The sequence below is a fragment of the Manis javanica genome, chromosome 5 (genome assembly GCF_040802235.1).
Source record: "Manis javanica isolate MJ-LG chromosome 5, MJ_LKY, whole genome shotgun sequence".
In the NCBI taxonomy this organism is placed as follows: Eukaryota; Metazoa; Chordata; class Mammalia; order Pholidota; family Manidae; genus Manis; species Manis javanica.
In genome coordinates this window covers 12714376-12731753 of record NC_133160.1, presented here as the reverse complement: position 1 = coordinate 12731753, position 17378 = coordinate 12714376, and the positions used below count along the sequence as shown (strand labels likewise).

Here is a 17378-nt window from a genome sequence, read left to right as displayed (position 1 = left end):
TATTTATAAAATCAAGACACTTTTAGATTACTATAAATAAGTTCAGAGAATTCTGGGGCATCTATATAAGTTTCAGGAGCGTTTGGACACATTCATGATGCGCAGTCTCCATCTACGAGGTAAAGCAACAGGCCTGGAGGACCAGTGAGCCATCTGCACCCCTCCTACCTTCCCTTTGCATAGTTCTTTTCGGTTTAGGTTTCATTCCCAGCACCTTGTTCCATCCTTACCACACTCCTGTGTGGAAAGTAGTCACATCAATCATTATCATTGCAGATGTAGAAAGTAAGGATCAGAGAGGTGAAGCCACCTATACCCAGGGTCAGGCAGGGAGGCAGCAGAAGGGCCAAGGTTACAACTCAGGCCTGTGTGACTCCGAAGCTTTTTCCTCTTGGTCCCCTGCCCTTTGTTCTTCCAAAGGTCCATCAGGCAGCGGGCCTGTCTCTCCATGATGGGGGCTTGCTGGCAGGCCAGGGCGTTGGGAGCAGGATGGAGTCTCCAGGGGCAGGTGCTGGCCTCGGTGCCTGCGGTATCTTTGCTGGAGCTGGATGTGAAGGTGGCAGACCCTCCTTGCCTCCTGGGCCACAAAGAAGGAAGCGGCAATGGTGTGCCGCAGACGCAGGGCATAGGTCTCCAGGAGGACCGTGGAGCAAGCCACGAGCTGCAGGGCCCCAGCAGCCAGCGGGGCGGCGGCATGGGGGCGCTGGGCGGGCAGCAGTGGGCAGCTGGGGGAGGTGAAGCGGAGCACCCACTGGAAGGAGTTGTGGGTGGAGAGGAAGGTACTCTCTGGAGGCGGCTGGTTGAAGAGGAAGGAGACAAAGCCCAGGACTGTGTAGGCAGCCTTCAAAAGGGAGAAAGAAGCCAAGTCAACAGATGATGCTCCAGCCCTTCCCTGTCCCCCACCACTTGCAGACACTTGCCGGGCTGGATGGGTCCAGCCTGCCCTCATCTGCAAAATGGGCACGGAGGTTACCCCTGCCTCCTGGGGTTGAGGAGGATCAAACAAGATCAGGAACCTGAAGCATGCTTTTTTGCCAAATGAAAGTACTGTACAGATGCTATTTTTATAATAACAGATTTCCCTTGTTATTGGAAAGCAATGTTTCTGTGAAATCTTTCATAAGCTGAAATAGCTCATGGAGCTGAGAGTATCCACTGCTTTCCAAAAACTGTTTCACCACTTTGCTTTGAGGAAGGACCTGCATTACTACAGTAATGGCTTTTTTTGTAGAAGCAAAAATCCTCTGCGGATTTCTGTTGGTTAGGGAAAATAGGTAATAATATGCAGGGGATGCCTGTACACTCTCTGAACAGAATACTGTAGAATACTTTTTGTGTTCTTAGAAAAAACAAATCAATGTTAAGAGCATTTACTCTTTGCCGAGCCCTTAGTGAATGCTTTAGATGTCTTTTCCACCGAACAAGCACAATTCTGTGAGGTTGCACCCAGCACAAGCCTCAGTTAAAAGATGGGGAAACTGAGATCTTATAGTGGGGTTACACGTGGCTGAGCCAGAGGTCAGTCCCAGCCAGGGTGTGTCCCAATATCCTATTCACAAGCACTAGACTCTCCAGTCTTCCATGGGGTATCCTGGAGAAGTCTAGAGAGGCAGAGAGGGCAGAGGTTAACCTCTTGAACTCTGGTGCCGGATTACTTGGGTTGGATGCTGGATCTGGGCTCTAACTTCTCCAATAGGCACAGTGCTGGGGGCCCACAGAACATTTACGGGCCTACACAAATGTTTTGTTTTCTTTTAAAATCAGAATAAAAGTTCATTTTTAAGTTGAACCATGTTCTTCAACTTAAAAATGAACTTTTAAGTTGAAGAACATGTTTCGCTATATAATAATAGATTTGTCATTATGCCAATGCTGTCATTACTTTTTAAGGAGAAAGGGTTCCATGAAAGGAAGGCGCCTAGGGCCCACGAAAGTTACAGCGCAACTCTGGTCCTGCCACTCATGGGCTGGATGAATTTGGGCAAGTTCCCTACCTTCTCTGAACCTCAGTATCTTCATCGGTAAAATGGCGATGATAGTAACTCCTATCTAACAGGATAACAGTGACAATTAAATGAGCTATCTTATTACATCAGTCCTGGGATTCTTTTTTTTCTTCTTCACATTTTAGCATCTTTGAGGTCAAGATGTGTCTTTGAATCAATACGACTTGTTACTGCTTTTACCAGTTGCGCCAATTCATGCTTTCTATGAGGATCAGAGGGTGCCAGCATCAAAGCTTGGGTGTTCCCAGCTTGGAGGAAAGTTCTGGAGAGATGGTAGGCATCACCAGTGCTCTTGAAGGCACATAGAACAATATTAGGTGAAAAGCCATGGACACTGACATCTTGGCCAGAATCAATCAGAAGAGTCAGGCTTGAGTGGGAAGATGTTTTAGGGAAATCTTCACAGAATTACTGCACTATTTTTCCTTTTAGCTATTCATGAGAGAGAGAGATGATAAAATAAATCTATGTTAAATAATAAGTGAACTACTTCATGTGAGTACAATTTTACATTCTAAATGATAAGAGGCATTGTGCCATGGTTTAACTGACAGCATTTTCTTTCTTAATGATACATAAAATAATGATGAGACTTGAAATCAATGGCATCTTAGATTTGATAAAATACAGTATATCAGGTAACATACTTAGAACATTGCCTGACACATTTCTTTACCGTAAACTCCTATAAGAAATGCATATTACAGCACGTTCTAAGCACAGATTATATTGTGATTGAAAAAAATTTTATAAAACAATACCTACTCTTGTCACCTACAATGTACTCTTAACACGTTTCTGGTCTAGTCTATTTTATTTAAAAAAAACCTTGGCCATGACCTCCTAAATTGATTAAATTCATTTTGTGCAGTTTGAAAAACACTTTCCTAGTATGCAGTAAGTACTTAATAAATATCAGTTATTAATATTATTAGCTCAGAGTCCAACACTGGTTTTATGCAATGGACTTTTGTATGAGATTTCACCATTAAAAATAAAAAAATAAAAAAGATTTGTGGCACAAGAAAAGATAAAAAAACACAAATCTTGATGAGACAATAAATATATCCAGTGGTACATAGATAGTAATATTTTATATATTTCTACTAAAATAGTAAATATTTTAGGTTCTATAGGCCATATAGTCCCTGATGCACCTACTCAAACTTGTAGAGCAGCCACGGACAATACATACAAAAATGGCATGGTTGTGTTCCAATAAAACTTAATTTACAAAAACAGGAAGCCAGCAGGGTTTGGCCCACAGGCCACAGCTGGCAGACTCCTGTCATAGACCATTCCTAAACCCTTCTCCAGTCTGGTATATACAGATGTGAACTCTAAATAACAGTTGCTGTTTATTAAACTTCTCCTATGCGGCCTGGAGCTTCCGACGTCCTTTTGAGACCATCACATTTTAAGACTCTCAGTAACCATGTAGGGTAAGGGGAATTGATCCAGTTTGTACAAGTGAGGAAAGTGAGGTTAGGGCATGCTGTCACTTGTGAAGAGAGTGACCCTGGGGGACAAATTATTTTAGGTACCAGTGTGCTCACCTGCAGTACGGGTGAGAACAGAACCCACTGCATTGGGCTGTGGTGGGCATTAAATGAGTTTGTTGCCAATGCCCCTGGGTCCCTTACCTTACCCAAAAGCTATGATTGAAGGTGAAAGAAATTCAATGGTAGTCAAGGGTTTAATGGACCCTACTCTCTCCCCCAAGGAAATGACTCTATGCACGCCTTCCCCTCACTGCACTTACATCATACTTGACCGTGAGTGTGATGGGCACAGTGGGCAACTTCTGAGCCCAGTCCACAGCTGCCTGTGCCAGGAGAAAGGCCACATGGTCTGTGGCCACCATCACAGCTGTGGCCATCAGGAGCAGGGAGGGCAGCCCCAGCCTTAGGAGACAGCTCAGTAGCTCCCCCTGGGACAGCCTCGGCTGCGCTGCCTGGAGCAGCCAGGCGGGTGGGGAGGCCAGCAGGTGTGTGGCCTGGGCCTCTGCCAGCTGCCGAGTCAGCTGCTGGGTAGCATAGACATTATCAAACCGTAGGTCAGTCAGGTAGCGATGGAGGTACCAGGCAGAGTCCACCAGAAGGCCCAGCACAAAGAGCCCTGTGACCACCCGCTGGGTCCCCAGGACTGCAGTGCGGGCCAGGGATCCCAGACCAGAGAAGTCCTCCAGGACCTTCTCAGTGACTCTGATCATGTGAAGCCGGAAGGCAGAGCCGTTGCCCTGGGCCTGGAGTGTCAGGCCCTGGCTGCCCCCTTGACTGGTAGGGCGCAGAGTCCTGGACGCTGTATGTAGCTGGTGAGTGGTGCTGAGCAGACTTTCAAGGGAGCCCTCAGTGACACACCTCAGCACCTGCCCAGCTGCACCAATATTGGCCAAGATGTTGGGCACCACGGCAACAGCCAGGGTGGTCGTACTCCAGGATAGGAGCAGGCGGCGGCCCTGTTCAGTGCCTAGGGTGGGCACGCTGAGAGCAAACAGGCAGCGAGCTGGGGGCACCAGGCCCAGGCCCAGGAAGACCACGAGGCCACAGATAGAGGCCACCATGGCTGAGGGCCTCAGAGGATAAAGCAGGGAGGACACCAGCCAGTGGTGGGCCAGACCTGCGGCTGCAGCAGCCAGAGAACCACACAGGAGGAGCTGGGTCAGCAGCTGGCCACAGCTGGCTGGGACAGGCTGGGAGAAGGCAAACCAGGCGGCCTGCAGGGGGGCAAGGGCCTTGCAGATCCCCACGTGCCAGAATCTCCACCTGCACACAAGGAAATCGGGAAACCTCTATCAGGAGGGTGGGGGATTGGCTGGCACCCAATGCCCCTCCACCCCAAACCCTTCAACTGTTAACAGGCTCCATCCCTTTAGACACAGCGGTGAACATTCTTCCCAGGTGGGCCAATCGGAGTAGTCTACTGCAAACATGACCTAAGCGGAACCAATCAGAGCCTTCCCCAGGATTATTCTCACTGGAGTCGCCAGGGAAGAGCCGTGCAGTTCCTGAGGATGTGAGGATGAATGTGGCCTGCTTGCATCCATCATTCCAGTTCTGTGGGGGCAACAGGCCCAAGGGAATGAAAGAGTTGTGGAAAGACAAGCACAGATAAGAGAGAGAAATCTGGAGAGAGAGAGAGAGACAGTATTTCACTGGATTTTGTAGTATTGATTGGTTTACTGTGTGAACCTGGACGTCCCTTCTTTATGGACCTCAGTGTCTCCTCTATTATTTGGGAAGGAGGAGGGAAGGGGCAAGTGGATTAGTTGACCTCTGAGGAACTTTTCTACTCAATTGTTTTTATATTTATTCATTTAACAAAGTTCATTTACCTTAAAGAGGGATGGCAGTAGAACAGTAAGATGAGGTTGGGTTCTGGGTACATTTGATGAGAAGCCCCAATGGGATCAGCAGTCGGATTGATTGTGGGGCATGAGGGAGTCAAGGACGACAATGAGGTTTGGCGCCTGAGCAACTGAAAGGGCCTACGTGTAGTTTCCTGAGACTGGAAATCTGTGGCTGAAGCAGGTTTGAGTGGAGGGGAGAGAGGGAACGCGGTTTGGAACCTCACATTTGAAGTACCAATTTAACCCTTCAGCAGAGCTGTTGAGAATGTGGATTCAGAGGGGCCGTCAAGCTGGAGAGGTAAGGTTGGGAGTCACTGATTTATAGATGGTATTTAAAGCCATGGGGCAGGATGTGACTCTTCAAGACCGCATGCTGACAGGGAGGAGAGAGCCCTTGAACTACGGGGCTAACAGGTTGGGAGAAGAGGAGGAACCAGCAAAGGAGACTTGGGGAAACCACGCAAAGTGCTGTTCTTGGGAAGCCAAGTAAATAAAATGCATCAAGAGGAGAGTGATCAAATGTGTCAATTGCTGCTGGTGAGCCCTGAACAATGACTGTTGGATTCAGCCATGTGAAGGTCATTGATGGGCTGGATAAGGATAGTTTGGTGGTATTTGGGACCAAAACCTAAATAAACTGGACCCAGGAGAGACTGGAAGGAAAAGAATGTGAGACACAAGTGCAGATGCATCTTTCAAGTCATTTCGCAGTGCACTGTAGATGGCAGAAACTCTGACAGGTTTGCCAATCAAGGCAGGGGACACTGTTGAACGGGAGGCTCACTGGAGTGATAGTGGGTGGCAGGGCATCAGACAGAGAGCATGAAAGGGGGGCTGGCCTCAGAAAGGAGGAGGGGCCATTCATCCTTAGTAGAGGGTGGGAAGGTGAGGAAATGGGCACAGGTGATGGTTGAATGGACAAAGTGTGGGCACTTACATATTTGTTCATCTGACATACACAGAACAGAGCATCAGGTAAGGGCATGACCTCCCGACTGCCTGGGTTCAAATCCCCACCTCACCATTCACCACTGTGTGACCTCGCTCAAGTTTCTTAACCTCTCTGGGCCTCAGTTTTCTCATCTGTAAAATGGTATAATAAAAGCAGTCTCTCATAGGGGGTCATTTTGTGCTTGCCACATAGTAAATTCCATGTCAGCTATTATCTGTCACTAGAGTATCAATTCCACCAGGGCAGGGACTTGGTCCCTTTGATCACTGACATATCCCAAGTGCCTAGAAAAGTGTCTGGCATGTAGGGGGGCTCCATAAATATTAGTTGACTCTAGCATGATTGCTTTTGTTTGCTCAAGGTATCAGAAAACAAGGTCAGCAGTGATGGTGAGGATGCTGGATGAGGTGATGGAAGCTTGAAGATGAAGGAAAAGGAATAAAACCATTTTGTCCAGGGAAGTAGGAAAATCAATGAACTAGGGAAGTGATGTATGTGCTGGGCAGCACTGAAGACCCACCTGAGGCTAGAGATGATGAATTATGGCCTCCCAAGCCCTTGAAGGCATTTTAATTTGCATTCAACTCCCCCCACTTTACTGTATAGTTAGTATTCGGAACATGGTAGCTGTTAAAATAATAGCAATAAATAAACGATCTTGGAATGGGAAACCAGTTCTAAGTCCCATTGGCTGCCAAGGCTGGTGCGGAGTGTTGTAAATGATAAGGAAACTAGCTGTCATTTACTGTGTGTGTACTCTCAGCAGAGCCCAGTAGCAAGCCCTCTGTGTGCATTTTCTCATTCAGTTCTCCCAGTCATCGTGTAGACATTATTATTACTCTCATTTCATAGATGGGAAAACTGAGGCTCAAAGCCGTGAGGGTTTTTCCAAGGTCACACAGCCAGGGAATGGCAGAACTTGAGGTCTCAGCTCATACCCATCATGCCTGACTGCTGACTGCTTCCTTGTCTGTGGTCCCCAGTGTCCAAGGTCCCCAGGCCTACCCTGTCCTCCTGAGATGCTCAGCTGTCCCCCGGAGGGTCCTCATGTTTCCTGAACAGCAGTGGATCAGCAGACGTGCTCTGGCAGTGATGGCAGGTGGAGAGGAAGTGGGGGAAATAATATTCACTAGGACTCGGGAGGCCCTGTCACTTCTGCTTTTCTGTCTGTAATTAAGCCCTCCGGGTTTCTTTGCCCCGCCCTGCCTGGGCCCACCTCCAAGGGGGCTGGGCAAACTGCCTTGTCCTCTTCTGCTGGGGAAGAGCTGGTGGGAGGTGTGGGAAGAGAGAAAGAGATTTTTCTGAGCAACATCTCTCTAATCCTGAGAACAGGAAGTTAGAATCAGTCCATTTCACAGAGGAGGGCACTGAGGCTCAGAGAAGCCACAGAATTCATTAGTGGTTGTGTCAGGACTAGAGCGATACTCAGCTTCCCCTCTCTCTCCACAGTTATGTGCCCCACAGGCCACTGATCCTTACCTCTTCGGATGTGGGAGCTCACAGGGAACCATTGGACCTCAGCGGAGACTTCCTCTCCAGCAACCTTGTCTTTAGCCTGACGTGAACCTGGCTTCAGACCACAGCTCTCTCTCTCCCTAGCTGTGTGATCTTGGCCAGGTGACCACATCTCAGTCTCAGTTTCCTTCTCTTAAAAGAAAGTCATGATAATAATATTTAACATTTATTGAGCACTTGCTAAGTATTAGGCACATTTCTAAACAGTTTCTTTTCCAATTCACTGAATCTGTACTTCCAACAACCCTTTGTGGTAGGGACTTTCATTTCCATCCTTTAGTTGAGGAAACTGAGACCTAGGGAATTAAGCCCCTTAACCAAGCCACTTGGCTAGTAAGAAGTAGAGCCACAGTTTAACCCCACTGTCCTGACCCAGAATCTACTGGTGCAGAGGGAGACCCGCATGAGCCGGCACTGCAAAGAATAGGTGCTCAGGAAGTGTGGACTCCCTCTGCTGCAGTCATTGCCTTGCAGGTGCACTTCCAGGCTATTCTCAACTCCAATCCCTCCAGAAAAGCAGTCACTTCTCTCCCAGCATCTCTGCCCATCACTGCCAGCAAGGCTGCCTGCTTCAGGAGTCCTCTCCTGAGCCCCCAGCCCCTGCACTGCAGGATGGGCCAGTGAGGGTGCACACCTAGGCAGTGTTCCAGACTCCCTGTCATTTTCCCTTATAAGGACATATGGCCTGAGCTACTTGCTCAGGCCTGAAAGAGGGTGTCCAGCAGTCTAGTGGCCCAGATAGGGGAAGCGATAGTCTCATAGTCACACAATAGAATGAGACACCTGTGGCCTTCAGAGGCCTTACACCCTTCCCAGATCATGAGCCCCTCCAGGAAGCCAGGCCAGGTGCCAAGTCTGCAAAGGAATGGGCCCACAGAGACCAGGAGCAGGAGACACACACACCTGTGGGGCTGACCAGCTAAGGTTAGGAGCAAAGCCTACAGGTAGAAATAGTGGTAAACTGCCATGCATAGGCCCTTCAAAAAGGGCAGCTTCTCCTCTGCTCCAGCTGAGGGTTGAAGTCCCCTGAAAAGGAAGCCTAGTGTTACCAGGGGCAGAAGGTATTTTTGGCTTTTGTCAGCACATGTAGGCAGTCACTTCTGCCTCCATAAGGCTGGCCCAACTGAATCCCACAACAAAGTTCCAATTTTTCCAAAGATGCAAGTCATTCCCACTTTTATGTAGAAGTCTCCAGATTTTTAAAGCCAGTATTAAAAAAAAAAAGAAAGACCATTGTCAGGCCAGTCTTGACAGGTCTATGGGTCAAAGCCAGAATGAGGGCCACCGATTTACCACCTCTGCAGGGAACTCAGTTGGACTGACACAGGGAGCTGTCCAGCTGTTCCTCTGAACGGCAGGGTCTTGGACTGGAGGCAGCAGATCTGTGCTTGAGTGCCAGCTTTGCCACTTACTGTGCTCTGTGACTTTGGGCAGGATGCTGTCTGTCTCTGAACTTATTGTCAACTCTATATAATGAGAATGCTAGTACCTACTTCTTAGGGTTGTTTGAGGATTCAATGAAGTAATGTATGTAGAGTTTTCAGTAAACAGTAGGTAAATGCTCCTGCCCTGCTCTTCCAACCTGGGCTGATGGTTCTCCCCAGGCTGCTCAGACCCGACTCTATAGGCCTCAGGTCTCTGGCCTGGGTTCCACACAGGAAACTTCAGGGCGTTGTAGTGGTCAGAAAGGAGTGGTACTGGCAGACACCAGTATTTGGCCAGTTGCTGCGCAGGCTGCAGGGAACTGATTATCTGAGGACCGTCTTGGTCATATCCCGAGGGCCTCTGGTGGATGGCTACGATCTGTGAGGATGCGGACCTAGGGAGGGAAGGGGCAGAAGGTATTTTTGGCTTCTGTCAGCACATGTAGGCAGTCCCTTCTGCCTCGATAAGGCTGGCCCGACTGAATCCCACAACATTCAGAAGGGGCTTCTGAATCACCAAAAACGGAATCAGCTTTGCTGAGGGGAATTCCTGGGTGGCAGATTCAGAACCATAAGACAGAAGAGGAAGAGGAAGCGGGAAGCACCCAGAGCTAGGATCGGAATCGGGGACCCACAGACTATCGACAGTCATTGAACTTTACAGCCTATGGGTTAGAATGTGGCCACATCCAATTGGTCTGGGAATATGGAGAGGTGGCCAAAATACTACCAAATAGACAGGGCTATCCAATAGAGACATAATGTGAACCTAATGTATAAGTAAAAATTTTCTAGGAGCCATAAAATTAATTTATTAACCTTGTAAAGTTAATTTCATAAAAAATGAAATTAAAAAAATTTGAATTTAATATTTTAATAAAATATTTCATTCAACCTAATATATAAAAAATATTATCCTTTCAACATATAATCAATATAAAAATGATTCATTTTTTTGTGTTTCGTTTTTAAAATCTGGTGTGAGTTTTATACTTACCGCCCAACTCAATGGACTAACCATATTTCAGTTGTTCAGTAGCCACACATAGCAAGTAGCTACTGTATTGTACATGGCAGATATAGACCATTTCCATCATTACAGAAAGTTCTGTTGGGAAGTGTTGCTCTAAGCCACTAGAACCTATGGCCTCTGAAGCTGAAATGGACCTTACAGATCATGAAGCTCAAGAGCCATTAATTCAAATGCCTTCAGAGGCCAGGAAGGTGATGTAATAAGGAGTGGTGGGGATTGTGGCAAATGAGGGAGTCCACTGTCCAAATTAAGTTCTATGTATGTTTGTAAAGTGCCCAGTAAACAATAGATAAATGCTTCTGCTCTGCCCCCTCCAACACGGGCTGATGGCTCCCCCCAAACTGCTCAGACACAACTGTATAGCCTACTAATCAATTCCAAACAATTATTATGAGGTAGCAATGAAGATCCCATAGTGCCACATCTTCTGATATTTCTTTTCCAACTGAAGCATAAACCCAAGCTAATGTGAAATCTCCTGAATTTAAAATATTAGCAATGAATTAATAGTTTAAAACTCATGGAAGGGGACAAAAGAAACCTGACTCTAGGCCGAATGAAGCCCTGGGGACCACTGAATTGCAAGCTCTGATTTGGTCTAAACTTTGCAGGCCACGTCTTCTCAGTTGGCCCCTGCAGACCCAGTCTTTTCTCCCTGCCCTGCGCCTCAAGAGGTGTAACTGCACCTTTGAATGGGCTGCATCAAAGGACCCCCTTACCTTCTGGCTTCTATTGGTGTGATGGTGAGTTTTACATGTCAACTTGGCTCGGCTGCAGTATCCAGATATTTGGTCAAACGTTATTGTAGAAGTTTCTGTGAGTGTGTTTTTGGAAGAAATTTATGTTGAGATCAATGGAGTTTGAGTAAAGCAAAGTGCTCTCCATAATGCAGTGGTCCTTATCTAGTCAGTTGAAGGTCTGCATAGAACAAAAGCCTGACTTCCCCTGAGCAAGAAGGAATTCTGCCAGCTGACTGCTGTTTGACTCATTCTTGAGTATACACGCGTATCTACACACGCTGTTGCCTCTGCTTCTCGAGAGAACCCCCACCAGTGTGCTTGGATTTGCCCACTGGGAAGCCCCTCCCAGGAGAGCTGAGGGAGGAAGGAGACAAAGACCCAGGGCAGCTCCGTCCCTACAGAGCCATCAGGGGTTGGATGTATCCCTGGACTAAAGGTGCCAACTGCAGGGGGGCCTCTGCCTCCTTCAAACCTGGGGCTGGGAGGTGCTTCTCCATGTCTAGCCTTCCTCCCCCCACCAGGCCTGCACTTCCCCTTGGGGTTTCCTTACCCTCTCTCCACACTAGGTAACTAGGTAGACCCTTTACTCAACTCTCCTCAGGTAAGCTAGTGTATGCGCTTACTGTCTCCCTTTGAGACCGAGACTTCACACCGTCATCTTTTACAAAACAGCAGAGGATCTGCTTTAGGCAGCACAGTGTGTTGGGGTAGAGCCAGAAGTTCAGCGTGGCTACTGAGCCCCTTGTTCAGTGATTTCTTTTCATCTTTTTTTCCATTTGCCACCAGCCCTTCCAACCCTGTGCCCACTTAGCTCTATGTCATACTTTAGGTGTGTGCACTGGGATACGTATGTGTCCATCCTATCGCTCTGTGTGCCTATCGTTTATTGCTTCTGCGTGTTGCTGTTTCCCACAGTGTGCTTCCTCCGTGTTTTACTTAATCACCCACTTCCCCAGATCGTGGTCATATAGGTGGCCTCCAGCTCTTTGGTACCTCAAACAACAGTGGCACAAATATACTTCTCCACTGTCTTCACAGGTAATGTTGATAATAAACTTCTCTCATTACTGCTGGGTTGCTAGGCAGGATGATCAGAACGGTTCATAGCCTCACCCACAGAGCGTGGAGGTTTTTGTGTCCTCTCGTTTCACCATCATCTATTGTCCACTTCTCTAGTTTTTGCCAGTCTGACTGGTGTATTGTTGAGTCTTGGTTTAGCTTGCATCGATCTGATTACATGTGAATCTGAGCATCTCTTTGTAAAGCTGCTGGCCATTTAGATATCCCTTTCCAGAATGGCTTAGTCATATCGTTCACTCATTTTTCTCTTGGGTGTCATGGTAGAAATCCTCCAAAGATGGTGGCCAACATGCTATCTTCTCTGTAAGTGGGTGCTGCTCCTCCCATCAAGGAGTGGAATCTATTTCCCTCCCCTTAAACCAGGCCAACCTGTGACCAACACAACGTGGCAGGACTGACCCCCTGGGCCCCCTGTAACTTCTGCTTTTGCCTTCCAACAAGTCCAGTGCTGTGCCCAGAGGCCCATGGAGGCTCCTTGGCCATCATGGACATTCAGGCTCCAGCCAAACTCCCAGCTGAGTGGCCCCAGCCACAGCATGGAGACAAAACCATCCTGCAGAGCTCTGCTCAAATGCAGAAACATGAGCCAATAAGATGCTGTTTTAAGGCCCTGAGTTTTGGGGGGTTTGTTGTGCAGCCATAGGTAACTGAAACAGGTGTTTCGGTTTTGTCCATCCTGACTTCCACGTGCTTTTCATGTATCCCATACCAGTCCTTGGTATATTTCCAATGACTCTGCACCACCCTGCCACTCCCTTCCTCCCGTACTGCCCTGAGTATATGGCTCCTTCTGGTCTCAGCCCAATGCCACCTCCTCAGAGAAGTCCTCCCTGATCACTCTGGCTAAAGTAGCTTCTGAGTCAGTTTGCCACATAGGCCAATTCCATTTTCTCCTTAGCCTGCATCATGACCCAGAGTAATTTTATTTATTTATTTACCTGCCTACTGCCTGTGTCCTTGGCTAGAACACAAGTTCCATGTGCATAGGGACAGTGAATCAACACATAATCAGGTTCTAAATAAATGTGGTTGGATAAATAGAAGAATAAATGAGCAAAGAAACTGACCAAATGTACCCCACATCAGAGGGTGAGATTGCTTTCTCAAAATTCTGGTATAGCTTTGTTTATCAAATATTTACTGAGCACCTACTATGTGCCAGAAATTGTTCTAGGTACTGGAGCTATAGGACTGAACAAAATAAAGTTTGTATTCTTGTAAGTACATATTCTAGAAGGAGAAAAAGTTAACAAATCAGAAAAATAAAGATAATGCCTTGACTAAATACTAAGAAGAAAAATACAGTAGTGTAAGGAAATAGAGAACTTCTGAGGATGATTATTTTAGACCAGACATTCAGGGAAGCTTCTCTGGGTATGTGACATTTGAGCAGAGATAAGAATAAAGTGAGGAAATAAGGAAATATTGGGGAGCAAAGTGAGCACAGCAGGCCAGGAGAACAGCACATGCAAAGGCCCTGAGGCAGGAGGGTTGAGGGTGTGGCTGAAGTGGATGTACAGGGGAGATGGGTAAGGAAGTGAAGTCGGGGAGCCAATTCTATAGAACCCCCAGCTCAGGAATTTTGGGCTTTCAAGATCTTTTATGTCGAGAAAGGCAAATGATCTCCAGGCCTAGAATGATTAACATTCTTTATTTTACAGCATGTTCAATCAGAAGTATAGGAAATCAGGATTCCTCTGGTTACAAGTCCCATGGGTCTCTCTGTGAATGAACTTCCCCCTCCCCTGTCCCACAGGAGTGCCCAGCACCCCCATGGGCTGTAACTGTGACTCAATACTGACGTACTCACAGGGGAAGGAAGCAGAGCTCAGCCTGCAACTCAGGGGCCTCCTCCTGCTCACATCCGTGACTCACTTGTGCTGCACTGAGGGTGAGTTCAGCCTCTGGGTGCTGCCTTCCTTGCCCACGCTGCTCTGCATGGGGAACCTCATCCCTTAGAGACACAGGAAGGGGTGATGGCTGCCAGGAGCCTCGGCTGGAGCCTTTCCTCCTGCTGGGCTAATGCTGGGCCCCTCATCCCTCAGGCACTTCCTGCATGCCTGACAGCCCAGTACTGGGCTGTTCACTGGGGAGGCCCAGATGCTTCTGCGGGAAACGAGGGAACAAATCCTCTAGCACAGCCCCATAAGCTGCTGGCTCAGGGCATTCCCAGTTTCCCTGTCTGCAGAAAAGGATTATGATTTTTTTGCCTGCTTGAGACATTTTACCCTGGTCTTTTATAAGGCCTCAGTTTATCTTTTGACTTTTCTCTCACCTCTGAAAGATGTGGCCTTTGCTGATCAAACATGCTTACCACTTGGGGTAGGGGTAGGGAGGTAAAGAGCAGCTGCTGGAGCAAGAAGTACCGGCAGCTGCCAAGGCCCCGGGGGCCCTCCCTGGGGCAGGAGGTTCCTGGCTGGTGGGCTATGCGTCACCTGTGAAGGCACAGGGCCCAGGACTATGGCAGACCTGAATCAGATTAAATAGGAAAATCCTAAATAGCTTGGGTAGAGATATTAGCTGGTGTTTCTAGATCTCCCCTTGGTGTGCTTGGGGAGCAGCAAGGAGACTGCAGTTTCCATGTTCGCAGGGAGTCATCTGCCCCTCTCCCTGCCTCCAGGGACTGAAAATAACTCTGGGGGCTGGGTATCAACAGGGGTAATATTCCCACAACTGGCACAGAGTGGGCACCACCCAAGCAGAACCCACACTGGTTGAGAACATCTGGAACACTGGTTGGGGTCATCCCAAAGCCTCTCCAAGGGAGGTATCCCTAAAGGCGAGATGATCTCTCCAGAGCATAACCCAAAGCAGTCAAGGGGCGATGTTAACCATACCCATGGGGACAGGTGGCCTCCTATCCCAAGTGTTCAAGACAAACGCCACTCCAGGTTTGTTTATTATTGCTAAAATTGGGCTTTCTTGCATCCTAACCACATAACAGCTCAGAGATAAAGGAGCTTGTTTCTCAGGCAGCAGACCTGGGGATATCTGGGCCCTGAACTGCACATGAGAGGAGAAGGTGTCCTAGATAATAAACCTGTGGATCGGCTGGAGGCCACCCTTGCTTGCTGCATGCTGGGTCACAGAAAGTAACTGCTTGATCATCCTGTAGAGTCCCAGCAAGAGGTGATGGCCAAAGCCTTCTGAAAGGGCCCAGCCCGACGACAGTCTCCAAGGGGGACTCAGAGGGTCCGAGATGTGTTGTTGGCCAAGGCAGATAGCGGTGCTGTGATGTTGGCTGAGTGGATGTTGGCCCAGTCCGGGAAGGTGCCCAGCTGGAAAACGGTCTGTGCCCAAGTATTCATGGCCAAGCTGAGCAGCAGCACGCCCATCAGGTTCATCAGGAGGCCAGTCCGCACCTGAAATGGAGCCCAGAACGACCCTTTGTACAGATGGGAAAACCCAGGCTGAGTTAGGAAGTCATTCGCCCAAGATCTCACAGCAGCTGAGTGATGGAGCCAGGGTGCTATCCTAGGCTGCTCCTCAGAGAACTGCAAATGTCCCATTCATGGAGGGGTTTCCAGGTGTCAGGTACTGCACCATGCAGTTGTCATAGGGATGTCATTTAACCCTGAAAGCAACCCTATGAGGGTTATTATTTTTGTTATTGTTCCCATTTTTTAAATTAAAGTATTGTTAATATACAGTCTTATGTTGCTTTCAAATGTACATCACAGCAGTTCAGCAGTCCCTGTGATCAGCTTACTGTGATTGCAAATTGTGCCCTTTTATCACCCTCCCCCCAACCACCCACCCCAGTTCCTCCCCCTTAGTAACCACCAGCCACTTCTCAGTGTCTATATGAGTCTAATGCGGTTTCGTTCCTTCTGGTTTGCTTTGTTTTCATATTCCACAAATAACTGAAATCATATGGTATTTGTCTTTCTCTGCCTGGCTTATTCCACTGAGCAGAATACCCTCTAGATCCATCCTTGTTGCAAATGGCAGGATTTCTTTTCTTTTTATCGCTGATATTCCCATTTTATAGAAGAAGAAAATGAGGCTCACCTAAGGTTACACTACTTGAAAATAATCTGGTTGGATTATTAAACAATCCACCTCCAGCCACATTCTGTCTGTCTCTGTCTCTCTGCTCACTCTTTCTCTCTCTCTTTCACACACACACACTCACATGCATACACACTACACGTCCATTTAAGACTATATTTGTTTACTGTGAAAAATTTTTCTTCTGGAAATTTTAACCACTTTAAGTAGCTGGAACTTTACGATCCCTCTATCTCCTTCCTGCCAATTGTCCTTTTTAACAAGTAGGGGTTCAGAACCTTTTCTAGGCAACTGTTATTAGGGAGAATTTAATTATCTGGGGTTTTTTTTCTTTGCATTTATTTGTAGACTTACCTTCTATGGCATGCAATAATGGTTTTTCATTTATAGATGCATCAGAAACTTTTCTTTTTAAATATTCTGATTTAAGTATTTTAAAAATGTAAGCTGATTTAGCAAAATTATTAAATAAATCTTATCATAGGTGGTTCATCAAGAGGGCATTAAGTTTTGAAGGGAGGATGCCAAGTGATAAGGTTGGGACGCTTGTGCAGTACTGCCTCTGTCCTAGGGGGTCGTAAAGTCCTGGCTACTTTGGAGGACTGCGAGGAGACTGGCCAAAGCTGTGGGGCAGCTGGGAGGGGCCCGGGCTCCTGGCAGCCTGGCTCAAAATGCCTGCTTAGTCCCACATTCATTACTTTACTTAACACCTGCATCAATACTCTCAGGAACAAAGCCTGCAGGTGGGCGCGTCTGGTCAGGACTGGCTGACTTGGGGCAGGGGGGTCTCTGAAATCTCTGCCTCTGGGTGCCCTTCTACATGTTTCTGCCTTTCTCAGCATCTCTTAGCAAGCTCCCACCTCTTGGAGTCTCTCCATTTCTCTCACTGTATATTCTCAGGATCTATGTTCTGTCTCCATTTCTGCCCCCTCACTGTCTTCTTTAAATAGCCATCCTGCTTCCACACTCATCCCTCCCCACTCAGACAGTCCACTCCACTCAGCAGCCCAAGTGATCTCTTAAAAGCAGAAGTGAAATCACTTTGTTATTCTGCTTAAAACCCTTCAAAAGCTTCCTGTTGTGGTTTGAATAATATCCCAAGTCTGTGCCTTGATCCCTCAGCACACCCGTCCATCCCAAGTATCTAATTCTGCCCTTCAACCTCCTTGCCCTGAGTTCTGCGAACATACAGCACTAGGCCTGGCCTCCGGACCTTTGCACTGGCTGGCTTCTGCTTGGAGTACTCTCTCCCTGTCTTTGAAAGGCTG

At 47.7% G+C, this 17378-nt stretch overlaps 2 protein-coding genes across 4 annotated transcripts in view; both read right to left on the bottom strand.

Annotated features, from left to right (window-relative positions):
• Window positions 1–320: 320 nt before the first annotated feature.
• OCSTAMP (osteoclast stimulatory transmembrane protein) lies at window positions 321–14051 on the bottom strand. Its single transcript, XM_037007258.2, is given in 4 exon segments — window positions 321–484; window positions 487–841; window positions 3769–4771; window positions 13975–14051. Coding segments are annotated over 4 exon segments (1494 nt in total). The 3' UTR covers window positions 321–425.
• Window positions 13735–17378, bottom strand: part of SLC13A3 (solute carrier family 13 member 3) — a 65388-nt gene continuing 61744 nt past the window's right edge. For all 3 annotated transcript variants that reach the window (XM_073236518.1, XM_073236517.1, XM_073236516.1), the window contains one exon: window positions 13735–15461. In XM_073236518.1, the coding sequence (XP_073092619.1) occupies window positions 15285–15461 (177 nt within the window). In that variant the 3' untranslated portion in view covers window positions 13735–15284. The remainder of the gene's footprint in view (window positions 15462–17378) is intronic.